General features: G+C 45.4%; 1 protein-coding gene and 1 long non-coding RNA gene across 18 annotated transcripts in view; one reads left to right on the top strand and one right to left on the bottom strand.

The window, feature by feature from the left end:
• Positions 1–24,647, bottom strand: part of LOC118359517 (melanoma-associated antigen D2) — a 30,053-nt gene extending 5,406 nt beyond the window's left edge. Inside the window, exons 1-8 of the mRNA XM_052482612.1 lie at positions 24,146–24,647; positions 22,612–22,679; positions 22,356–22,475; positions 21,414–21,477; positions 17,600–17,744; positions 12,280–12,359; positions 12,040–12,082; positions 11,852–11,914 (exon numbers count right to left, since the gene is read on the bottom strand). Coding sequence (XP_052338572.1) covers positions 11,852–11,914; positions 12,040–12,082; positions 12,280–12,359; positions 17,600–17,744; positions 21,414–21,477; positions 22,356–22,475; positions 22,612–22,679; positions 24,146–24,647 — 1,085 coding nt within the window. The remainder of the gene's footprint in view (positions 1–11,851; positions 11,915–12,039; positions 12,083–12,279; positions 12,360–17,599; positions 17,745–21,413; positions 21,478–22,355; positions 22,476–22,611; positions 22,680–24,145) is intronic.
• Positions 771–11,828, top strand: LOC127912307 (uncharacterized). 17 transcript variants are annotated; one of them, XR_008081733.1, is made up of 13 exons: positions 771–876; positions 1,001–1,076; positions 1,449–2,220; positions 2,259–2,721; positions 3,249–3,858; positions 3,945–4,435; positions 4,560–4,941; positions 6,871–7,199; positions 8,694–9,146; positions 10,131–10,216; positions 10,303–10,604; positions 10,967–11,009; positions 11,258–11,828. It is a non-coding gene; the product is annotated as an uncharacterized LOC127912307 (long non-coding RNA). The 17 variants fall into 17 exon arrangements; XR_008081741.1 differs by lacking the exons at positions 771–876; positions 1,001–1,076; positions 4,560–4,941; ... (4 more) ...; positions 10,967–11,009; positions 11,258–11,828 and adding exons at positions 1,230–1,405; positions 4,942–5,260; positions 5,375–5,579; ... (1 more) ...; positions 7,534–7,733; positions 9,723–10,113 and having other exon boundaries at positions 1,492–2,220; positions 3,945–4,111; XR_008081745.1 differs by lacking the exons at positions 771–876; positions 1,001–1,076; positions 4,560–4,941; ... (4 more) ...; positions 10,967–11,009; positions 11,258–11,828 and adding exons at positions 1,230–1,405; positions 4,942–5,260; positions 5,375–5,579; positions 6,220–6,500; positions 9,605–9,657 and having other exon boundaries at positions 1,492–2,220; positions 3,945–4,111.
• Positions 24,648–25,612: the final 965 nt, after the last annotated feature.

Here is a 25,612-nt window from a genome sequence, read left to right as displayed (position 1 = left end):
GGTTATCATACAGATACTCACAGTCTCTGGTTATCATACAGATACTCACAGTCTCTGGTTATCATACAGATACTCGCAGTCTCTGGTTATCATACAGATACTCACAGTCTCTGGTTATCATACAGATACTCGCAGTCTCTGGTTATCATACAGATACTCACAGTCTCTGGTTATCATACAGATACTCACAGTCTCTGGTTATCATACAGATACTCACAGTCTCTGGTTATCATACAGATACTCACAGTCTCTGGTTATCATACAGATACTCACAGTCTCTGGTTATCATACAGATACTCGCAGTCTCTGGTTATCATACAGATACTCACGTCACCCTGGTCACACACACACCCTGTTCTCTCACACGTAGTATAACGTTTAAAATGTGAGGAGTGGAAGGAGGTGCTGACAGTGATCTCAGTTCTCATCTTCCTACTACTGCCCTATGGTATAGACAGGTTCTCATCTTCCTACTACTGTCCTATGGTGTGGTATAGACAGGTTCTCATCTTCCTACTACTGCCCTATGGTATAGACAGGTTCTCATCTTCCTACTACTGCCCTGTCCTGTGGTAGACAGGTTCTCATCTTCCTACTACTGTCCTATGGTGTGGTATAGACAGGTTCTCATCTTCCTACTACTGCCCTGTCCTGTGGTATAGACAGGTTCTCATCTTCCTACTACTGTCCTATGGTATAGACAGGTTCTCATCTTCCTACTACTGCCCTGTCCTGTGGTGTGGTATAGACAGGTTCTCATCTTCCTACTACTGCCCTATGGTGTGGTATAGACAGGTTCTCATCTTTCTACTACTGCCCTATGGTATAGACAGGTTATCATTTTCCTACTACTGCCCTATGGTGTGGTATAGACAGGTTCTCATCTTCCTACTACTGTCCTTTGGTGTGGTATAGACAGGTTCTCATCTTTCTACTACTGCCCTATGGTATAGACAGGTTATCATTTTCCTACTACTGCCCTATGGTGTGGTATAGACAGGTTCTCATCTTCCTACTACTGCCCTATGGTATAGACAGGTTCTCATCTTCCTACTACTGTCCTATGGTATAGACAGGTTCTCATTTTCCTACTACTGTCCTGTGGTGTGGTATAGACAGGTTCTCATCTTCCTACTACTGCCCTGTCCTGTGGTATAGACAGGTTCCCATCTTCCTACTACTGTCCTGTGGTGTGGTATAGACAGGTTCTCATCTTCCTACTACTGTCCTATGGTATAGACAGGTTCTCATCTTCCTACTACTGTCCTATGGTATAGACATGTTCTCATCTTCCTACTACTGTCCTGTGGTGTGGTATAGACAGGTTCCCATCTTCCTACTACTGTCCTGTGGTGTGGTATAGACAGGTTCTCATCTTCCTACTACTGTCCTATGGTATAGACAGGTTCCCATCTTCCTACTACTGTCCTATGGTGTGGTATAGACAGGTTCTCATCTTCCTACTACTGTCCTGTGGTGTGGTATAGACAGGTTCTCATCTTCCTACTACTGTCCTGTGGTGTGGTATAGACAGGTTCCCATCTTCCTACTACTGTCCTGTGGTGTGGTATAGACAGGTTCTCATCTTCCTACTACTGTCCTGTGGTGTGGTATAGACAGGTTCTCATCTTCCTACTGCTGCCCTATGGTATAGACAGGTTCTCATCTTCCTACTACTGTCCTATGGTATAGACAGGTTCTCATCTTCCTACTACTGTCCTATGGTGTGGTATAGACAGGTTCTCATCTTCCTACTACTGCCATATGGTATAGACAGGTTCTCATCTTCCTACTACTGTCCTGTGGTATAGACAGGTTCTCATCTTCCTACTACTGTCCTGTGGTGTGGTATAGACAGGTTCTCATCTTCCTACTACTGCCATATGGTGTGGTATAGACAGGTTCTCATCTTCCTACTACTGTCCTGTGGTATAGACAGGTTCTCATCTTCCTACTACTGCCATATGGTGTGGTATAGACAGGTTCTCATCTTCTTACTACTGTCCTATGGTGTGGTATAGACAGGTTCTCATCTTTCTACTACTGCCCTATGGTATAGACAGGTTCTCATCTTCCTACTACTGCCCTATGGTGTGTTATAGACAGGTTCTCATCTTCCTACTACTGTCCTATGGTATAGACAGGTTCTCATCTTCCTACTACTGTCCTGTGGTATAGACAGGTTCTCATCTTCCTACTGCTGCCCTGTGGTATAAACAGGTTCCCATCTTCCTACTGCTGCCCTGTGGTATAAACAGGTTCCCATCTTCCTACTACTGCCCTGTGGTATAGACAGGTTCTCATCTTCCTACTACTGTCCTGTGGTGTGACATAGACAGGTTCTCATCTTCCTACTACTGTCCTGTGGTGTGGTATAGACAGGTTCCCATCTTCCTACTACTGTCCTGTGGTGTGGTATAGACAGGTTCTCATCTTCCTACTACTGTCCTATGGTATAGACAGGTTCTCATCTTCCTACTACTGCCCTGCCCTGCGGTATAGACAGGTTCTCATCTTCCTACTACTGCCCTGTCCTGTGGTATAGACAGGTTCTCATCTTCCTACTACTGCCCTATGGTGTGGTATAGACAGGTTCTCATCTTCCTACTACTGTCCTGTGGTGTGGTATAGACAGGTTCTCATCTTCCTACTACTGCCCTGTCCTGTGGTATAGACAGGTTCTCATCTTCCTACTACTGTCCTATGGTGTGGTATAGACAGGTTCTCATCTTCCTACTACTGCCCTGTCCTGTGGTATAGACAGGTTCTCATCTTCCTACTACTGCCCTGTGGTATAGACAGGTTCTCATCTTCCTACTACTGTCCTGTGGTGTGGTATAGACAGGTTCTCATCTTCCTACTACTGTCCTATGGTGTGGTATAGACAGGTTCTCATCTTCCTACTACTGCCCTATGGTATAGACAGGTTCTCATCTTCCTACTACTGTCCTATGGTATAGACAGGTTCTCATCTTCCTACTACTGCCCAATGGTATAGACAGGTTCTCATCTTCCTCCTGCTGTCCTGTGGTGTGGTATAGACAGGTTCTCATCTTCCTACTGCTGTCCTGTGGTGTGGTATAGACAGGTTCTCATCATCTTCCTACTACTGCCCTATGGTATAGACAGGTTCTCATCTTCCTACTACTGTCCTATGGTATCGACAGGTTCTCATCTTCCTCCTGCTGTCCTATGGTGTGATATAGACAGGTTCTCATCTTCCTACTACTGTCCTATGGTATAGACAGGTTCTCATCTTCCTACTACTGCCCTATGGTATAGACAGGTTCTCATCTTCCTACTACTGTCCTATGGTATAGACAGGTTCTCATCTTCCTACTACTGTCCTATGGTGTGGTATAGACAGGTTCTCATCTTCCTACTACTGTCCTGTCCTGTGGTATAGACAGGTTCTCATCTTCCTACTGCTGTCCTGTCTTGTGGTATAGACAGGTTCTCATCTTCCTACTACTGCCCTATGGTATAGACAGGTTCTCATCTTCCTACTGCTGTCCTGTGGTATAGACAGGTTCTCATCTTCCTACTACTGTCCTATGGTGTGGTATAGACAGGTTCTCATCTTCCTACTACTGTCCTGTCCTGTGGTATAGACAGGTTCTCATCTTCCTACTGCTGTCCTGTCTTGTGGTATAGACAGGTTCTCATCTTCCTACTACTGCCCTATGGTATAGACAGGTTCTCATCTTCCTACTGCTGTCCTGTGGTATAGACAGGTTCTCATCTTCCTACTACTGCCCTATGGTGTGGTATAGACAGGTTCTCATCTTCCTACTACTGTCCTATGGTATAGACAGGTTCTCATCTTCCTACTGCTGTCTTGTGGTGTGGTATAGACAGGTTCTCATCTTCCTACTACTGTCTTGTGGTGTGATATAGACAGGTTCTCATCTTCCTACTACTGTCCTATGGTGTGGTATAGACAGGTTCTCATCTTCCTACTACTGTCCTGTGGTGTGGTATAGACAGGTTCTCATCTTCCTACTACTGCCATATGGTGTGGTATAGACAGGTTCTCATCTTCCTACTACTGCCCTATGGTGTGGTATAGACAGGTTCTCATCTTCCTACTACTGTCCTATGGTATAGACAGGTTCTCATCTTCCTACTACTGTCCTGTGGTATAGACAGGTTCTCATCTTCCTACTGCTGCCCTGTGGTATAAACAGGTTCCCATCTTCCTACTACTGCCCTGTGGTATAGACAGGTTCTCATCTTCCTACTACTGTCCTGTGGTGTGGCATAGACAGGTTCTCATCTTCCTACTACTGTCCTGTGGTGTGGTATAGACAGGTTCCCATCTTCCTACTACTGTCCTGTGGTGTGGTATAGACAGGTTCTCATCTTCCTACTACTGTCCTATGGTATAGACAGGTTCTCATCTTCCTACTACTGTCCTGTGGTGTGGTATAGACAGGTTCCCATCTTCCTACTACTGTCCTGTGGTGTGGTATAGACAGGTTCTCATCTTCCTACTACTGTCCTATGGTATAGACAGGTTCTCATCTTCCTACTACTGCCCTGCCCTGCGGTATAGACAGGTTCTCATCTTCCTACTACTGCCCTGTCCTGTGGTATAGACAGGTTCTCATCTTCCTACTACTGCCCTATGGTGTGGTATAGACAGGTTCTCATCTTCCTACTACTGTCCTGTGGTGTGGTATAGACAGGTTCTCATCTTCCTACTACTGCCCTGTCCTGTGGTATAGACAGGTTCTCATCTTCCTACTACTGTCCTATGGTGTGGTATAGACAGGTTCTCATCTTCCTACTACTGCCCTGTCCTGTGGTATAGACAGGTTCTCATCTTCCTACTACTGCCCTGTGGTATAGACAGGTTCTCATCTTCCTACTACTGTCCTGTGGTGTGGTATAGACAGGTTCTCATCTTCCTACTACTGTCCTATGGTGTGGTATAGACAGGTTCTCATCTTCCTACTACTGCCCTATGGTATAGACAGGTTCTCATCTTCCTACTACTGTCCTATGGTATAGACAGGTTCTCATCTTCCTACTACTGCCCAATGGTATAGACAGGTTCTCATCTTCCTCCTGCTGTCCTGTGGTGTGGTATAGACAGGTTCTCATCTTCCTACTGCTGTCCTGTGGTGTGGTATAGACAGGTTCTCATCTTCCTACTACTGCCCTATGGTATAGACAGGTTCTCATCTTCCTACTACTGTCCTATGGTATCGACAGGTTCTCATCTTCCTCCTGCTGTCCTATGGTGTGGTATAGACAGGTTCTCATCTTCCTACTACTGTCCTATGGTATAGACAGGTTCTCATCTTCCTACTACTGCCCTATTGTATAGACAGGTTCTCATCTTCCTACTACTGTCCTATGGTATAGACAGGTTCTCATCTTCCTACTACTGTCCTATGGTGTGGTATAGACAGGTTCTCATCTTCCTACTACTGTCCTGTCCTGTGGTATAGACAGGTTCTCATCTTCCTACTGCTGTCCTGTCTTGTGGTATAGACAGGTTCTCATCTTCCTACTACTGCCCTATGGTATAGACAGGTTCTCATCTTCCTACTGCTGTCCTGTGGTATAGACAGGTTCTCATCTTCCTACTACTGTCCTATGGTGTGGTATAGACAGGTTCTCATCTTCCTACTACTGTCCTGTCCTGTGGTATAGACAGGTTCTCATCTTCCTACTGCTGTCTGTCTTGTGGTATAGACAGGTTCTCATCTTCCTACTACTGCCCTATGGTATAGACAGGTTCTCATCTTCCTACTGCTGTCCTGTGGTATAGACAGGTTCTCATCTTCCTACTACTGCCCTATGGTATACAGGTTCTCATCTTCCTACTACTGCCCTATGGTATAGACAGGTTCTCATCTTCCTACTGCTGTCCTGTGGTGTGGTATAGACAGGTTCTCATCTTCCTACTACTGCCCTGTGGTGTGGTATAGACAGGTTCCCATCTTCCTACTACTGTCCTGTGGTGTGGTATAGACAGGTTCTCATCTTCCTACTGCTGTCCTATGGTATAGACAGGTTCTCATCTTCCTACTACTGTCCTATGGTATAGACAGGTTCTCATCTTCCTACTACTGTCCTATGGTATAGACAGGTTCTCATCTTCCTACTGCTGTCCTATGGTATAGACAGGTTCTCATCTTCCTACTACTGTCCTATGGTATAGACAGGTTCTCATCTTCCTACTGCTGTCCTGTGGTGTGGTATAGACAGGTTCTCATCTTCCTACTGCTGTCCTATGGTGTGGTATAGACAGGTTCTCATCTTCCTACTGCTGTCTTGTGGTATAGACAGGTTCTCATCTTCCTACTGCTGTCTTGTGGTATAGACAGGTTCTCATCTTCCTACTGCTGTCCTGTGGTATAGTCAGGTTCTCATCTTCCTACTGCTGTCCTGTGGTGTGGTATAGACAGGTTCTCATCTTCCTCCTGCTGCCCTATGGTGTGGTATAGACAGGTTCTCATCTTCCTACTACTGTCCTGTGGTATAGACAGGTTCCCATCTTCCTACGACTGTCCTATGGTATAGACAGGTTCTCATCTTCCTACTACTGTCCTGTGGTGTCGTATAGACAGGTTCTCATCTTCCTACTACTGTCCTATGGTGTGGTATAGACAGGTTCTCATCTTCCTACTACTGCCCAATGGTAGACAGGTTCTCATCTTCCTACTACTGCCCTATGGTGTGGTATAGACAGGTTCTCATCTTCCTACTACTGCCCAATGGTATAGACAGGTTCTCATCTTCCTCCTGCTGTCCTGTGGTGTGGTATAGACAGGTTCTCATCTTCCTACTGCTGTCCTGTGGTGTGGTATAGACAGGTTCTCATCTTCCTCCTGCTGTCCTATGGTGTGGTATAGACAGGTTCTCATCTTCCTACTACTGCCCTATGGTGTGGTATAGACAGGTTCTCATCTTCCTACTACTGTCCTGTGGTATAGACAGGTTCTCATCTTCCTACTACTGCCCAATGGTATAGACAGGTTCTCATCTTCCTCCTGCTGTCCTGTGGTGTGGTATAGACAGGTTCTCATCTTCCTACTGCTGTCCTGTGGTGTGGTATAGACAGGTTCTCATCTTCCTCCTGCTGTCCTATGGTGTGGTATAGACAGGTTCTCATCTTCCTACTACTGCCCTATGGTGTGGTATAGACAGGTTCTCATCTTCCTACTACTGTCCTGTGGTATAGACAGGTTCCCATCTTCCTACTACTGTCCTATGGTATAGACAGGTTCTCATCTTCCTACTACTGTCCTGTGGTGTCGTATAGACAGGTTCTCATCTTCCTACTACTGTCCTATGGTGTGGTATAGACAGGTTCTCATCTTCCTACTACTGTCCTATGGTGTGGTATAGACAGGTTCTCATCTTCCTACTACTGTCCTATGGTGTGGTATAGACAGGTTCTCATCTTCCTACTACTGCCCTATGGTGTGGTATAGACAGGTTCTCATCTTTCTACTGCTGTCCTGTGGTGTGGTATAGACAGGTTCTTATCTTCCTACTACTGTCCTGTGGTATAGACAGGTTCCCATCTTCCTACTACTGTCCTATGGTATAGACAGGTTCTCATCTTCCTACTACTGTCTTGTGGTATAGACAGGTTCTCACCTTCCTACTGCTGTCCTGTGGTGTGGTATAGACAGGTTCTCATCTTCCTACTGCTGTCTTGTGGTATAGACAGGTTCTCACCTTCCTACTGCTGTCCTGTGGTGTGGTATAGACAGGTTCTCATCTTCCTACTGCTGTCCTATGGTGTGGTATAGACAGGTTCTCATCTTCCTACTGCTGTCCTGTGGTATAGACAGGTTCTCATCTTCCTACTGCTGTCCTGTGGTATAGACAGGTTCTCATCTTCCTACTACTGCCCTATGGTATACAGGTTCTCATCTTCCTACTACTGCCCTATGGTATAGACAGGTTCTCATCTTCCTACTGCTGTCCTGTGGTGTGGTATAGACAGGTTCTCATCTTCCTACTACTGCCCTGTGGTGTGGTATAGACAGGTTCCCATCTTCCTACTACTGTCCTGTGGTGTGGTATAGACAGGTTCTCATCTTCCTACTGCTGTCCTATGGTATAGACAGGTTCTCATCTTCCTACTACTGTCCTATGGTATAGACAGGTTCTCATCTTCCTACTACTGTCCTATGGTATAGACAGGTTCTCATCTTCCTACTGCTGTCCTATGGTATAGACAGGTTCTCATCTTCCTACTACTGTCCTATGGTATAGACAGGTTCTCATCTTCCTACTGCTGTCCTGTGGTGTGGTATAGACAGGTTCTCATCTTCCTACTGCTGTCCTATGGTGTGGTATAGACAGGTTCTCATCTTCCTACTGCTGTCTTGTGGTATAGACAGGTTCTCATCTTCCTACTGCTGTCTTGTGGTATAGACAGGTTCTCATCTTCCTACTGCTGTCCTGTGGTATAGTCAGGTTCTCATCTTCCTACTGCTGTCCTGTGGTGTGGTATAGACAGGTTCTCATCTTCCTCCTGCTGCCCTATGGTGTGGTATAGACAGGTTCTCATCTTCCTACTACTGTCCTGTGGTATAGACAGGTTCCCATCTTCCTACTACTGTCCTATGGTATAGACAGGTTCTCATCTTCCTACTACTGTCCTGTGGTGTCGTATAGACAGGTTATCATCTTCCTACTACTGTCCTATGGTGTGGTATAGACAGGTTCTCATCTTCCTACTACTGCCCAATGGTATAGACAGGTTCTCATCTTCCTACTACTGCCCTATGGTGTGGTATAGACAGGTTCTCATCTTCCTACTACTGCCCAATGGTATAGACAGGTTCTCATCTTCCTCCTGCTGTCCTGTGGTGTGGTATAGACAGGTTCTCATCTTCCTACTGCTGTCCTGTGGTGTGGTATAGACAGGTTCTCATCTTCCTCCTGCTGTCCTATGGTGTGGTATAGACAGGTTCTCATCTTCCTACTACTGCCCTATGGTGTGGTATAGACAGGTTCTCATCTTCCTACTACTGTCCTGTGGTATAGACAGGTTCTCATCTTCCTACTACTGCCCAATGGTATAGACAGGTTCTCATCTTCCTCCTGCTGTCCTGTGGTGTGGTATAGACAGGTTCTCATCTTCCTACTGCTGTCCTGTGGTGTGGTATAGACAGGTTCTCATCTTCCTCCTGCTGTCCTATGGTGTGTTATAGACAGGTTCTCATCTTCCTACTACTGCCCTATGGTGTGGTATAGACAGGTTCTCATCTTCCTACTACTGTCCTGTGGTATAGACAGGTTCCCATCTTCCTACTACTGTCCTATGGTATAGACAGGTTTTCATCTTCCTACTACTGTCCTGTGGTGTCGTATAGACAGGTTCTCATCTTCCTACTACTGTCCTATGGTGTGGTATAGACAGGTTCTCATCTTCCTACCACTGTCTTATGGTGTGGTATAGACAGGTTCTCATCTTCCTACTACTGTCCTATGGTGTGGTATAGACAGGTTCTCATCTTCCTACTACTGCCCTATGGTGTGGTATAGACAGGTTCTCATCTTTCTACTGCTGTCCTGTGGTGTGGTATAGACAGGTTCTCATCTTCCTACTACTGTCCTGTGGTATAGACAGGTTCCCATCTTCCTACTACTGTCCTATGGTATAGACAGGTTCTCATCTTCCTACTACTGTCTTGTGGTATAGACAGGTTCTCACCTTCCTACTGCTGTCTGTGGTGTGGTATAGACAGGTTCTCATCTTCCTACTGCTGTCTTGTGGTATAGACAGGTTCTCACCTTCCTACTGCTGTCCTGTGGTGTGGTATAGACAGGTTCTCATCTTCCTACTGGTGTCTTGTGGTATAGACAGGTTCTCATCTTCCTACTGCTGTCCTGTGGTATAGACAGGTTCTCATCTTCCTCCTACTGCCCTATGGTGTGGTATAGACAGGTTCTCATCTTCCTACTGCTGTCCTGTGGTATAGACAGGTAAACATCTTCCTACTACTGTCCTGTGGTGTGTTATAGACAGGTTCTCATCTTCCTACTGCTGTCTTGTGGTATAGACAGGTTCTCATCTTCCTACTGCTGTCCTGTGGTGTGGTATAGACAGGTTCTCATCTTGCTACTACTGCTGTCCTGTGGTGTGGTATAGACAGGTTCTCATCTTCCTACTGCTGTCCTGTGGTGTGGTATAGACAGGTTCTCATCTTCCTACTGCTGTCCTGTGGTGTGGTATAGACAGGTTCTCATCTTCCTACTGCTGTCCTGTGGTGTGGTATAGACATGTTCTCATCTTCCTACTGCTGTCCTGTGGTGTGGTATAGACAGGTTCTCATCTTCCTACTGCTGTCCTGTGGTGTGGTATAGACAGGTTCTCATCTTTCTACTGCTGTCCTGTGGTGTGGTATAGACAGGTTCTCATCTTCCTACTGCTGTCCTGTGGTGTGGTATAGACAGGTTCTCATCTTCCTACTGCTGTCCTATGGTGTGGTATAGACAGGTTCTCATCTTCCTACTACTGCTGCCCTATGGTATAGACAGGTTCTCATCTTCCTACTACTGCCCTATGGTGTGGTATAGACAGGTTCTCATCTTGCTACTACTGCTGCCCTATGGTGTGGTATAGACAGGTTCCCATCTTCCTACTGCTGTCTTGTGGTATAGACAGGTTCTCATCTTCCTACTACTGCCCTGTCCTGTGGTATAGACAGGTTCTCATCTTCCTACAGCCGTCCTGTGGTATAGACAGGTTCTCATCTTCCTACTACTGCCCTATGGTATAGACAGGTTCTCATCTTCCTACTGCTGTCTTGTGGTATAGACAGGTTCTCATCTTCCTACTACTGCCCTATGGTGTGGTATAGACAGGTTCTCATCTTCCTACTGCTGTCTTGTGGTATAGACAGGTTCTCATCTTCCTACTACTGTCCTATGGTGTGGTATAGACAGGTTCTCATCTTTCTACTGCTGTCCTATGGTGTGGTATAGACAGGTTCTCATCTTCCTACTGCTGTCCTGTGGTGTGGTATAGACAGGTTCTCATCTTCCTACTGCTGTCCTGTCTTGTGTTATAGACAGGTTCTCATCTTCCTACTGCTGTCCTGTGGTATAGACAGGTTCTCATCTTCCTACTGCTGTCCTGTGGTGTGGTATAGACAGGTTCCCATCTTCCTACTACTGTCCTGTGGTGTGGTATAGACAGGTTCTCATTTTCCTACTGCTGTCTTGTGGTATAGACAGGTTCTCATCTTCCTATTGCTGTCCTGTGGTGTGGTATAGACAGGTTCTCATCTTCCTACAGCCGTCCTGTGGTATAGACAGGTTCTCATCTTCCTACTACTGCCCTATGGTATAGACAGGTTCTCATCTTCCTACTGCTGTCTTGTGGTATAGACAGGTTCTCATCTTCCTATTGCTGTCCTGTGGTGTGGTATAGACAGGTTCTCATCTTCCTACTACTGCCCTGTGGTATAGACAGGTTCTCATCTTCCTACTACTGCCCTGTGGTATAGACAGGTTCTCATCTTCCTACTACTGCCCTGTGGTATAGACAGGTTCTCATCTTCCTACTACTGTCCTGTGGTATAGACAGGTTCTCATCTTCCTACTGCCCTGTCCTGTGGTATAGACAGGTTCTCATCTTCCTACTACTGTCCTATGGTGTGGTATAGACAGGTTCCCATCTTCCTACTACTGCCCTGTCCTGTGGTATAGACAGGTTCTCATCTTCCTACTACTGTCCTGTGGTGTGGTATAGACCATCACATCCAGACAATACAACCGACCTCCTAGTTGTTTTACTGCAGGTGAACTGGTATACGAGTTCACAACTCATGTCTTACCACACTTTACCCATTCAGGGTCGAGAGAGACTCACCTCTGACGGACAAACTCATCGTACTTGACCTTCTTCACGTCTCCAAAAATCTCGTGTCTCTCCCTGGGTGGGTCAAAACAGTCAACACACAGATCATACTTTAATCTCACTCCACAACTGGCTAGTGAAACCTGGTGATGGGACTGGGACAGTGAAGGAACCTGTGATCATCAGCCACACAGACTTACCCTTGATCAACTCTCAGCTTCTTCAGTGTGTTCCACACCATACCTACAAACACAAAGCATGATGGGACATCTCAGTGAGGAGAAGGGGCATACACACGACACTGATGTCATCAATAAGTGGGGGGGGACAGACAAGAATTGCCAAATATATGTATTTTTTTTTTACAAAGAAATTGAGTTGTGGCCCCCCCGTTGGCTACACTGGTGTCAGAATTGGGACAAAGCCAACGGAACACTCACTCTCCTTGACCACACCCCCCTTCATGAAGACGATGCTGAGGATTACGAAGAGTAGACCTGTCTTTGGATTACTGGGACTCCTGTAAACACACACACACACACACACACACACACACACACACACACACTGAGACTGTGTCTGTGCCTTGACCAAACACAGCGGTGTTCGCCTTAGCAATCTCACTAGAATAAAGACCTCCTCCATAACTGCCATTATTGAAAGATCATGATACCTCACATCTCAAAATAGGGTTTTACTTAATGTTAGATCCCTCACTTCAAAGGCAGTTATAGTCAATGAACTAATCCTGATCATAATCTTGATGTGTTTGGCCTGATTGAAACATGGCTTAAGCCTGATGAATTTACTGTGTTAAATGAGGCCTCACCTCCTGGTTACACTAGTGACCATATCCCCCGTGCATCCTGTAAAAGGCGGACATGTTTCTAACATTTACGATAGCAAATTTCAATTTACAAAATAAAAACCGACATTTACGTATTTTGAGCTTCCTAGTCATGAAATCTATGCAGCCTACTCAATCACTTTTATAGCACTGTTTACAGGCCTCCTGGGCCATATACAGCATTTCTCATTGAGTTCCCTGAATTCCTATCAGACCTTGTAGTCATAGCAGATAATATTCTAATCTTTGGTGACTTTAATATTCACATGGAAAAGTCCACAGACCCACTCCAAAAGGCTTTCGGAGCCATTGTGGGTTTTGTCCAACATGTCTCTGGACCTACTCACTATCACAGTCATACTCTACTCTGTCACAGTCATACAAGTTTTGTCCAGTGGAATAAATATTGTGGATCTTAATGTTTTTCCTCATAATCCTGGACTATTGGACCACCATTTTATTACATTTGCAATCGCAACAAATAATCTGCTCAGACCCCAACCAAGGAGCATCAAAAGTCGTGCTATAAATTCTTGGACAACCCCCTTGATGTCCTTCCAGACTCCCTCCACCTACACAAGGATGTCAGAGTACAAACCTCAGTTAACCACCTAACTGAGGAACTCAATTTAACTTTGCGTAATACACAAGATGCAGTCACACCCCTAAAAACAAAAAACATTTCTCATAAGAAACTAGCTCCCTGGTATACAGAAAATGGCTCCACACCACACTGGAAGTCTTCCGACTAGCTTGGAAAGACAGTACCGTGCAGTACCGAAGAGCCCTTACTGCTGCTACACCAAACAGGAAGTCTTCCGACTAGCTTGGAAAGACAGTACCGTGCAGTACCGAAGAGCCCTCACTGCTGCTCGATCATCCTATTTTTCAAACTTATTGAGGAAAAAAAGAACAATCCAAAATGTATTTTTGATACTGTCGCAAAGCTAACAAAAAACAACATTCCCCAAGAGAGGATGGCTTTCATTTCAGCAGTGATAAATTCATAAAGAAAAGATCATGATCATTAGAAAGCAAATTACGGACTCCTCTTTAAATCTGCGTATTCCTCCAAAGCTCAGTTGTCCTGAGTCTGCACAACTCTGTCAGGACCTAGGGAGACACTCAAGTGTTTTAGTACTATATCTCTTGACACATTGATGAAAATAATCATTGCCTCTAAACCTTCAAGCTACATACTGGACCCTATGTGGCAGTAATAAATAAAGCCTCTTGAAAAAGCCAAACCTTGACCCAGAAAATATAAAAAACTATTGGCCTTTAAGAATCTTCCATTCCTCTCAAAATTAAAAAAAAAAAGCTGTTGCACAGCAACTCACTGCCTTCCTGAAGACAAATAATGCATACGAAATGCAAACAGTCTGGTTTTAGACCCCGTCATAACACTGAGACTGCACTCGCGAAGGTGGTAAATTACTTTTTAATGGTGTCAGACCGAGGCGCTGCATCTGTCCTCGTGCTCCTAGACCTTAGTGCTGCTTTTGATACCATCGATCACCACATTCTTCTGGAGAGATTGGAAACCCAAAATGGTCTACACGGACAAGTTCTTGCCTGATTAAGATCTTATCTTTCAGAAAGATATCAGTTTGTCTCTGTAGATGGTTTGTCTTCTGACAAATCAACTGTAAATTCTGGTATTCCTCAAGGCTCCATTTTAAGACCACTACTGTTTTCACTATATATTTTACCTCTTGGTGATATCATTCGGGAAACATAATGTTAACTTTCACTGCTGAGGACGACACACAGCTGTACATTTCGATGAAACATGGTGAAGTCACAAAATTGCCCTCCTGGAAACCTGTGTTCCAGACATAAGGAAGTGGATGGTGAAAAATGTTCTGCTTTTAAACTCGGACAAAACAGAGATGCTAGTTCTTGGTCCCAAGAAACAAAGAGATCTGTTGTTAGATCTGACAATTCATCTTGATGGTTGTACAGTCGTCTCAAATAAAACCGCGAAGGACCTCGGCGTTACTCTGGACCCTGATCTCTCTTTTGACGAACATATCAAGACTGTTTCAAGGACTGCTTTTTTCCATCTACGTAACATTGCAAAAAAACTTTGTCCAAAAATGATGCAGAAAAATGTATCCATGCTTTTGTCACTGTGACTACTGCAATGCTCTACTTTCCACCTCCCCGGATAAAGCAATAAATACATTTCAGTTAGTGATAAACACGGCTGCTAGAATCTTGACGAGAACCAATACATTTGATCATATTACTCCAGTTCTAGCCTCTCTACACTGACTTCCTGTTGATTCGAAGGTTTTACTGCTAACCTTCCTGGGCTTGCTCTTACCTATCTTTCCGATTTGGTCCTTCCGTACATACCTATACGTACGCTACGGTCACAAGACGCGGGCCTCTTTATTGTCCCTAGAATTTCTAAGCAAACAGCTGTAGGCAGGGCTTTCTCCTATAGAGCTCCATTTCTGTGAAATGGTCTGCCTACCCATGTGAGAGACGCAGACTCGGTCTCAACCTTTAAGTCTTTACTGAAGACTCATCTCTTCAGTAGGTCATATGATTGAGTGTAGTCTGGTCCAGGAGTGTGAAGGTGAACGGAAAGGCACTGGAACAACGAACCGCCCTTGCTGTCTCTGCCTGGCCAGTTCCCCTCTCTCCTCTGGGATTCTCTGCCTCTAACCCTATTACAGGGGCTGAGTCACTGGCTTACTGGTGCTCTTTCATGCCGTCCCAAGGAGGGGTGCGTCACTTGAGTGGGTTGAGTCACTGACGTGATCTTTCTGTCGGGTTGGCACCCCCCCTTTGGTTGTGCAGTGGGGGAGATCTTCGTGGGCTATACTCGGTCTTGTGTCTCAGGATGGTAAGTAGGTGGTTGAAGATATCCATCTTGTGGTGTGGGGGCTGTGCCAAAGTGGGTGGGGTTATATCCTAGGCTTGCAGTGGGGGAAGATAGGTCTGTCTCAGCCTCTTGTGCAGTAGTGTGGGGGATGGTAAAGTAGGTGGGTGAAGGTTATATCCATCTTTCTGGCCCTGTCTGGAAGTATGCTCCATCTAATGTGGACTTTGGACCAAAGTGCCTCAGGTTATACTCTGTCTCAGCCGTCAGTATTTATGCTGCATGATCCCTGTCCGGGGGCTAGGGTCTGTCTGGATATGTGGAGACCTCATGTGCTTATCTGGTGTCCTGTCAGCCTGTATTTATGCTGAAGTATGCTAGGGTCTGTCTGCTAATGTATTTCTCATCTGTCTTAGGACCTGAGTCTAGGAATATGAAGGATGCTCAACCTGACATTTGACTCCTTGCTGTCCCCAGCCACCTGACATCTAATGCTCTAGTTCCCTTTGACCATGCTGGTCATTTATGAACATTTGAACATCTGATGGACCATGCCTGTTCACCGGACGATGCTACCTGTCCCCCCAGACTGTGCTGCTGCTGTTTATGCGGGGGCTCTAGTTTTCAACTCTCTAGCCTGGCTATGGAGGTTTCTCCTGTCCCCTCCAGACCTGTTCAGTCTATTTATATCTGGAGTACTTTTAATACATGTCCCTGAGAGATTCTCCCTCAGCTCCAGTATTTTTCATTTACTCTCTAGAGACAGCAGGTTTGCGCTAGATTCTCCTCTGTTTTAATGACGGCTCAATGACTGTGATTATTCTCCTCAGCCTGACCATGCTGGTCATTTACTCCTACATTTGAGTCTGAGATTTCTCCTGTCTCAGCCTGGCCTGCTGTTCTGTTATAATCTGATGAGGTATTTATTTGACCAGAGGTCAGTCTGGTCACCCCTGAACATTGGACCAAACATCTTGGTCTCAAATGTCAGAGCTCGGGTCATGTTACAGGTTTCTTCTGTTATAATCTCCTCACAGGGAGTAGACTGGCCACCCTTCTACATTCCTTCTAGGATTCTCCCTCTAGTTTTCCTTTCTAGGTGTACCTCCATCTCGTAGATTCTCAGCCTGTTGCAGTCTTTCCCTCTGGTGTCTTGACCTAGACCTCCATCTTGATAGATCTCCCTCTTGTCTTTCCACACAGTGACCTACATGTTGAGATTCTCCCTCTAGCGTTTTCCAGTTTGTACATGATGAGGATCTAGCTGCTGCAGTAGTTTGTAGATGAGGATATTTCTCTGTCAGACCGTGGTTAGATCAGGTCTCAAAATATCACATCCCACCCTCTTTATAATCTCAGGATAGATGTTCCTGTACTCCTGTTCAGCCTCCAACATGTTTCTGTTATATCTGGAGATGTTCTCCTGTCTCAGCCTCCAGTATTTATGCTGATAGATCTACTTCTCCTGTCTTATCCGGTGTCCTGTCTGAAGAAGTATGCTCCATCTAATGCTCTCCCTCCCTCTCCCAGAGGACCTGATAGGACCATGCCTCAGGATAGATAGACTCCTTGCTGTCCCCAGTCCACCTGACTGTGCTGCTGCTCTATCAACTGTTCTGCCTGCGGCTATGGAACCCTGACCTGTTCACCGGAGCTATCCCAGACCTGCTGTTTTCAACTCTCTAGAGACAGCAGGATAGATACAATGAGATGAAAAGCCAACTGACATTTATAGATGCAGATACTACTGTGATTATTATTATTTGACCATGCTGGTCATTTATGAACAGATCTTGGCCATGTTCTGTTATAATCTCCATCCGGCAGCCAGAAGAGGACTGGAGCCTGGTTCCTCTCTAGGTTTCTTCCTAGGTTTTGGCCTTTCTAGGGAGTATTTCCTGGCCACCGTGCTTCTACATGTTGAGAGATTCTCCCTCTAGTCTTTCCACACAGTGACCTCCATCTTGATAGATTCTCCCTCTTGTCTTTCCACACAGTGACCTACAGAGATTCTCCCTATAGTCTTTCCACACAGTGACCTACATGTTGAGATTCTCCCTCTAGTTTTCCACACAGATACATGTTGAGAGATTCTCCCTCAAACAGCTGCTCCAGATGAGGATAGACGTGGTTCTTAGAGTCGATCTCCACCAGCTTCAGACCAAACACTGTCTCAAAAACAGATCCCACCCTCTTTATAATCTCAGATAGATGTTCCTGTACTCCTTCACAACATGTTTAGATGTAGATAGATAGATAGATAGATAGATAGATAGATAGATAGATAGATAGATAGATAGATAGATAGATAGATAGATAGATAGATAGATAGATAGATAGATAGATAGATAGATAGATAGATAGATAGAGATAGATAGATAGATAGATAGATAGAGAGAGAGAGAGAGAGAGAGAGAGAGAGATAGAGAGATAGAGAGAGGGATAAAGAAGTAGATAGATAGGAAGAGAGAGAGAAGATAAAATCAAGCTTTATTTACACAGCACATTTCAGACATGGAATGCAACACAATGTGTTTCACAGGTCAAAAACAAAAACGAAAAAAATGCTAAACTTAAATATTCATTACACAAACAAAGGTGTAAGCTCAAGAAAAGGTGTGTTTTAAGATCTCTTTAAAATATGTCCACAGTTTCAGTCCCCCTCAGGTTATTGGCAGGCTATTCCAGAGGCTGGGGCGCAGTAACTAGAGGCTGGGGGTATAGTAACTAGAGGCTGGGGGCATAGTAACTAGAGGCTGGGGTCATAGTAACTAGAGGCTGGGGGTATAGTAACTAGAAACTGGGGGAATATTAACTAGAGGTTGGGGGGCATAGTAACTAGAGGCTGGGGGTATAGTAACTAGAAACTGGGGGAATATTAACTAGAGGTTGGGGGGCATAGTAACTAGAGGCTGGGGGTCATAGTAACTAGAGGCTGGGGGTATAGTAACTAGAAACTGGGGGAATATTAACTAGAGGTTGGGGGGCATAGTAACTAGAGGCTGGGGGGCATAGTAACTAGAGGCTGGGGGCATAGTAACTAGAGGCTGGGGGGCATAGTAACTAGAGGTTGGGGGCATAGTAACTAAAGGCTGGGGGCGCAGTAACTAGAGGTTGGGGGCATAGTAACAAGAAACTGTGTGATTCAAAATTGAGTTCAGGATCTAATATAAGCATCTCGTTTTTTACCTGGTGTTTTATCTTTATTGCCCATTAAAATGTGCGGCCAGATTCTCTCTGTGCTTTGGCTCAATAATAAGTTCCTCGGCCTTATTTAGATTTAACTGGAAGAAGTTGTGAGCCATCCAATAATTTTAATCACAAATACAGTCTAATAATTTATCTGTGGAGCTAAAAACCTCTGGTTACACAGAAATGCAAAGTTTGGTATCATCTGCGTAGCAGTGAAAATCAATACTCTGCTTTCTGATAACACTGGCAAGGGGTAATGTACAGTACATTCAGAAAGTATTCAGACCCCTTCACTTTTTCCACATTTTGTTTAGTTTCAGGCTTATTTTAAAAATGACTAAAATATATTTTTCATCAATTTACACACAATACCCCATAATGACAAAGAGAAAACAGGTTTTAGCTCCACAGATAAATTATTAGACTGTATCAACTAAATCAAGACCAAGGTACTTATTGTTGGAGCCAAAGCACAGAGAGAGAATCTGTGCTCCCAAAACCAATTTAGAACTGGCCCGGAGAGGCCAACCCACCTCTCCTGGCCCGGAGGGGCCAACCCACCTCTCCTGGCCCGGACCTCCTGGGGGAGGGGCCAACCCACCTCTCCTGGCCCGGAGGGGCCAACCCCACCTCTCCTGGCCCGGAGGGGCCAACCCACCCTCCTGGCCCGGGGGCCAGCCCCACCTCACCTCTCCTGGCCCGGAGGGCCAACCCACCTCTCCTGGCCCGGAGGGGCAACCCACCTCTCCTGGCCCGGAGGGGCCAACCCACCTCTCCTGGCCCGGAGGCCAATCTCATTACCACTAACTAACACTGTCTCTGTGTTGGCTCCAGGATCATTTACCACTTAGGCTGTCTGTGTTGGCTCCAGGATCATTTACCACTTAGGCTGTCTGTGCTGGCTCCAGGATCATTTACCACTAACTAAGACTGTCTCTGTGTTGGCTCCAGGATCATTTACCACTTTAACTAAGGCTGTCTCTGTGTTGGACCTGAAACCAGACATTTTTAAATACAGTTGGCACTTAAAATATTTTGCTGTTTGAAAACCAAATTCTATTCTCTAAATTCACCATAGCAGTTTTTAGTTCAGTGAGGGAAATGCCTGTGGACAGGGAGGGCTTAACAAGCAGGGCTTAACGAGCACTTTCACATCAGATATTATATAAAAACTGTTTTGAAGAAGGTGGTGGGGATAGGACCGGGGGCAGGTAGAAGGTGGTGGGGATAGGACCGAGGGGGCAGGTAGAAGGTGGTGGGGATAGGACCGAGGGGGCAGGGAGAAGGTGGTGGGGATAGGACCGAGGGGGCAGGGAGAGGTGGTGGGGATAGGACCGAGGGGGCAGGGAGAAGGTGGTGGGGATAGGACCGAGGGGGCAGGTAGAAGGTGGTGGGGATAGGACCGAGGGGGCAGGTAGAAGGCTTAAGTTGTGATATCACTTTCCCGAGCATGTCTGTGTCAACCAGGGAAAATAAATCCATAGTGCCTTTGCGTAGTAGGCTAGGGCACATATAGAACTTCTCATCAGGTCTTGCTTGACCTCTCCTGATGCCAGGAGAACTCTACCTGCTCCAATGTATAGTGCCCATTGTAAAGTTTGGTGGAGGAGGAATAATGGTCTGGGCTGTTTTCATGGTTCGGGCCCCTTAGATCCAGTGAAGGGAAATCTTAATGCTACAGTATACAATAACATTCTAGACGATTCTATGCTACCAACTTTGTGGCAACAGTTTGGGGAAGGCCCTTTCCTGTTTCAGCATAACAATGCCCCTATGCACAACGCAAGGTCCATCCAGAAATGGTTTGTCGAGATCGGTGTGGAAGAACATTTGACTGGCCTGCACAGAGTCCTGACCTCAACCCCATCGAACACCTTTGGGTTGAATTTGAACACTGACTGTGGAAGGCAAGTGGAGGCTGTTACAATAGCAAAGGGGGACCAACTCCATATTAATGCCCATGATTTTGGAATGAGATGTTGGACAAGCAGGTGTCCACATCCTGTTGGTCATGTAGTGTAGAGCCTGGACCAATCAAATCAATTTCAGTCAGGACTCTGTGCAGGCCAGTCAAATGTTTTCCACACCGATCTCGACAAACCATTTCTGGATGGACCTTGCGTTGTGCATAGGGGCATTGTTATGCTGAAACAGGAAAGGGCCTTCCCCAAACTGTTGCCACAAATCTGCCGTTCCCTGTAGTCATCAGTGTGTTAATTTTTTAATAGTTGGGGCGGCAGGGTAGCCTAGTGGTTAGAGCGTTGGACTAGTAACCGACAAGGTACAAATCTGGGTACAAATCTGCCGTTCTGCCCCTGAACAGGCAGTTAACCCACTGTTCCTAGGCCGTCATTGAAAATAAGAATTTGTTCTTAACTGTCTTGCCTAGTTAAATAAAGGTTAAATAAAAAATCAAATAGTGGGCATAAAACATCAGACAAGCTCAGTGCATATAGTTGATTTGATTAAAACACACAGGATGTGTCTATATGGAAAAATACATATTTGAACATTTTGACCAATGGATTGGTTGAAATAACAGACCCTTGGTCGACAAAGATTTTTTTTTTGTCGGGGACAGCCCTAATTGAATTAGTACCTTTTCGTTGGCACGACTGGCTAAGACATTGTTTATAAAGCATAAGTAGTTGGAGCCCAGTGAGGGAGCATGAAGGAAGTTGTAGTGTTTCATCAGCTCCTACCTGCTCTGCGGATGGGGAACTTTTTCTGGTCCTTAACGAAGATGAACTGGACAACCTCAGCTGTCTAGGGAAAGAGATATGAGAGAGAGAGATATGAGCGAGAGAGAGAGAGAGAGAGAGATGATGTGAGAGAGAGAGAGATATGTGAGAGAGAGAGATATGAGAGAGAGAGAGAGAGATATGTGAGAGACATGTGAGAGAGAGATGAGAGAGAGATATGAGCGAGAGAGAGAGATGAGAGAGCGAGATATGAGCGAGAGAGATATGAGCGAGAGAGAGAGATATGAGCGAGAGCGAGAGATATGAAAGAGAGAGAGATGAAAGATATGAGAGAGAGATATGAAAAGAGAGAAAGATATGAGAGAGAGATATGAAAGAGAGAAAGATATGAGAGAGAGAGATATGAAAAGAGAAAGATATGAGAGAGAGAGATATGAAAGAGAGAGATATGAGAGAGAGAGATATGAGAGAGAGAGATATGAAAGAGAGAGAGATGTGAGAGAGATATGTGAGGGAGAGAGATATGAGAGGGAGAGAGATATGAGAGGGAGAGAGAGATGAGAGAGAGAGATGTGAGAGAGAGAGAGATGAGAGGGAGAGAGAGAGATGAGAGAGAGACATGTGAGAGAGAGATGAGAGAGCGATGAGAGAGAGAGATGAGAGAGAGAGATGAGAGAGAGAGATATGAGCGAGAGAGAGAGAGATGAGCGAGAGAGAGAGAGATATGAGCGAGAGCGGGAGATATGAAAGAGAGATATGAAAGAGAGAGAGATATGAAAGAGATATGAAAGAGAGAGAGATGAAAGAGACATGAAAGAGAGAGAGATGAAAGAGAGTGAGATATGAGAGAGAGATATGAAAGAGAGAGAGATGAGAGAGAGATATATGAAAGAGAGAGAGATATGAGAGAGATATGAGCGATAGAGTGTGTGTGTGTATTACCTTCAGGTCGACCTGAGCAGGTGTCAGTCTGTCCAGACCCTTCTGTACCTGCGACGTACTGGGCTGGGTGAAGGACGGGTCATCCTCATCATCACCTAGCACCGCCTCCCAACGCTGGGACTAACAGAGACAAAGACAACAGCATCATCATCATCATCATCATCAGAAAGGGATGCTTTTTTTTTTTTAGAGATGCTGGAGAGGGGGGGGGGGATGATGTAGGTATAGAGATGAAGTAGGTGTGTTTTTTAGTTACCCGAACTCCTTTGTTCTGGGAGCTCTGTGTGTTGGATGCTCTCTTTCTCTGAGACATCACGGCTCTGACTGGGGGGGGATGACAATATTAGCATTCTGGATGGCGTAACGTTAGCTAGCTAGCTAGTGATGGACACGCCAAAGCCAGCAAGCTAGCTACCGAAGCAAACTAGGCAACATTCATGTAAAATAATGTATCAAAAGCAATCTAAAATGTATTTAAACCGGGAAAAGTATTAATGCTAGTAACGTTAAGTAGCTATTCACTCACGAAAAGGCTGTTTAGAAACTTCTTCCGCTTCTCAAACTCCCGCTTGTTGAGACGCGTGTTGATGACGTATAATCTTCATAGTTTTCTTCTTCAAAGATTCATATAAACTAAGATAAACCACAGCCTCTCGTTTCAATGGAAAATGAGTCATAGTGGGCAGAGCCAAGCACGCGCTAGCGAGATCCTATTGGCACGTTTTAGCCTCATCTGCATATTTTCGTTAGGAAACGTTTACTCAATGCAGTGCGCCTTTGCACTCCTTCTACAAAATTAGTCCACTCTTTTCATAACAGATTTTAGTTTTGGGAATAGAAAACTGTATTGAAATCAAATGTTTAATCGATGAGAAAATCCATTTCGTTTCATCTCCCAATACCGGCCAGTGGGCTTCCTCTCACTTCCATATTTGGTAGTGAGTGGAAACGCCAAGCGGATGCTTCACGTTTATACATCCTGGTGAAATCTGTCTCATTGTTCTATCTGTGCTTCTTCTGTGGGTTTTATGGCAGACTACAACCCAAAAAGGTGTATTGCCGCCACCAAATGGACAGGTTGAAAAAACAAGGTAAAAAGAAAATCCATACCTGATAGGGAAAACTAACTTATTTAATTCACCCAAATGAAAATAGTACATTGACATAACCAAAACTCCCACTTATTCCTTCCTTCAAATCTCCCTTCTCAGACTCTAGGACCTGAGAGAGTGGTACAGCTTGTGACAATACTCCATGCAAGTCCTCCGCAGAGAAATATTTCAGCCGCTTCCACAATGATATCTATTTTCCTGGACCTCCTTTCCACTTTGGCAGTGCCGGGTGGCGCAGCGGTCTAAGGCACTGCATCTCAATGCAAAAGGCGTCACTACAGTACCTGGTTCGAATCCAGGCTGTGATTGGGTCAGTCAGTTAAGAACAAATTCTTATTTACAATGACGACCTACACCGGCCAAACCCGGACGATGCTGGGCCCATTGTGGGACTCCCAATCACGACCGGTTTTGATACAGCCTGGAGAACATTACCAACCTCTACGCTCTGTATTTCCCACTGGCTGCCCCACCACCACAGAAAGCCCAGAGCTGGGCTGAAACACCTGCACTTTGGAGCTGCCTGACTCCAGAAAGCCAAAAAGAGACCAACTTTGTATGGAGGTTAGCTCAATTATTTTTTTTCTTACATTGTTGCAAACTGATATGTGACACGTATTAATGCCAAAATAACATGCAAAACAGGCACCAAAAATATTGTTTGAGCTAGAGCCCCACCTGCCCCGAACGACAGGTCGCCACTGGCATCCTGCACTATGTTCCCTCCCACAGTCACCATGTTCCCTCCCACAGTCACCATCATCATGTTCCCTCCCACAGTCACCATGTTCCCTCCCACAGTCACCATCATCATGTTCCCTCCCACAGTCACCATGTTCCCTCCCACAGTCACTATGTTCCCTCCCACAGTCACCATGTTCCCTCCCACAGTCACCATGTTCCCTCCCACAGTCACCATGTTCCCTCCCACAGTCACCATGTTCCCTCCCACAGTCACCATGTTCCCTCCCACAGTCACCATCATCATGTTCCCTCCCACAGTCACCATCATCATGTTCCCTCCCACAGTCACCATGTTCCCTCCCACAGTCACCATCATCATGTTCCCTCCCACAGTCACCATGTTCCCTCCCACAGTCACCATGTTCCCTCCCACAGTCACCATCATCATGTTCCCTCCCACAGTCACCATGTTCCCTCCCACAGTCACCATCATCATGTTCCCCTCCACACTTGGTACATCTTTTCTTTACACTGAGCAGCTACATGTCCCATTCTATGTCATCGAAAACATGGGACAAATTATCTAACATTGAATCTAAGGAATCCGATCTGTACTTTTCCAGGCAAAACCTTCTCAAACCTCAGCAGCACTGATAGGCTTTCACTACTTTTACTCTCTTTCCGACTGATCAAACGTTTGGCCTCAAATCACTCTGCCTCCCTTCAACCTAGCAAAATCACCAGGGACATGGCTTTTTAAATTCTTCCCATTAAGCTTTTCCATTTTCAGAATATACCTTTGCTGAGCCTGGCTACCAGAAAATACAGTATTAACAATCTACCGTTTCCAATGAACCGGGCTAATTTGACTTCACCTACTGTATCTCTTTCTCTACAGCATTGGTTAGTCGGATAGGGTGTAAATGAGGCCCTGCGGTCTCAAACACTATCACCACTTTCCACTCCAACACATCACTACTCCTGCTTTCTACCTTGGCCCTCTGTAAGTGCTTTTTTACGAGTTGCTCCACTGCTTTCTGTATCATGATCTCTCTTCTTCCTGTCTTTACACTACCCACCATTCCAGTCCTTGACCCTCATCCTCCCGCTCCATACCATCACAACTGACACCCATACTGTTCACATTCCAGCACAGCTGTTGCTTCTAAAACCTTTTCTCCATTTCGACTGTTAGACGTCCAAAAGTGTCACACCCATTCACCCAGTTAGGACTCCGCACTTTGAATTAAAAGTAATTCAAACAAAAGTCTAACTTGCGCGCCACAACACTTCTGGTCCCAGTAGAAGTTCCTGGAGAGAGCGTGCTGTTTCTAATGCGACGTTCAAAACAGCTGGGCACGCGGAACTCAGAAATATCTGACCTCCAACCTCAGTGCGTTCGAGACAACTCGGACAAAAAACGGGCTCAGACTGGGATTTTTTTTGAACGGTCATCAAACT

Source organism: Oncorhynchus keta, chromosome 27 (genome assembly GCF_023373465.1).
Source record: "Oncorhynchus keta strain PuntledgeMale-10-30-2019 chromosome 27, Oket_V2, whole genome shotgun sequence".
Taxonomy (NCBI): domain Eukaryota; kingdom Metazoa; phylum Chordata; class Actinopteri; order Salmoniformes; family Salmonidae; genus Oncorhynchus; species Oncorhynchus keta.
Note: the sequence above shows the minus strand (reverse complement) of the source record. Positions and strands in the feature narration are given on the sequence as shown.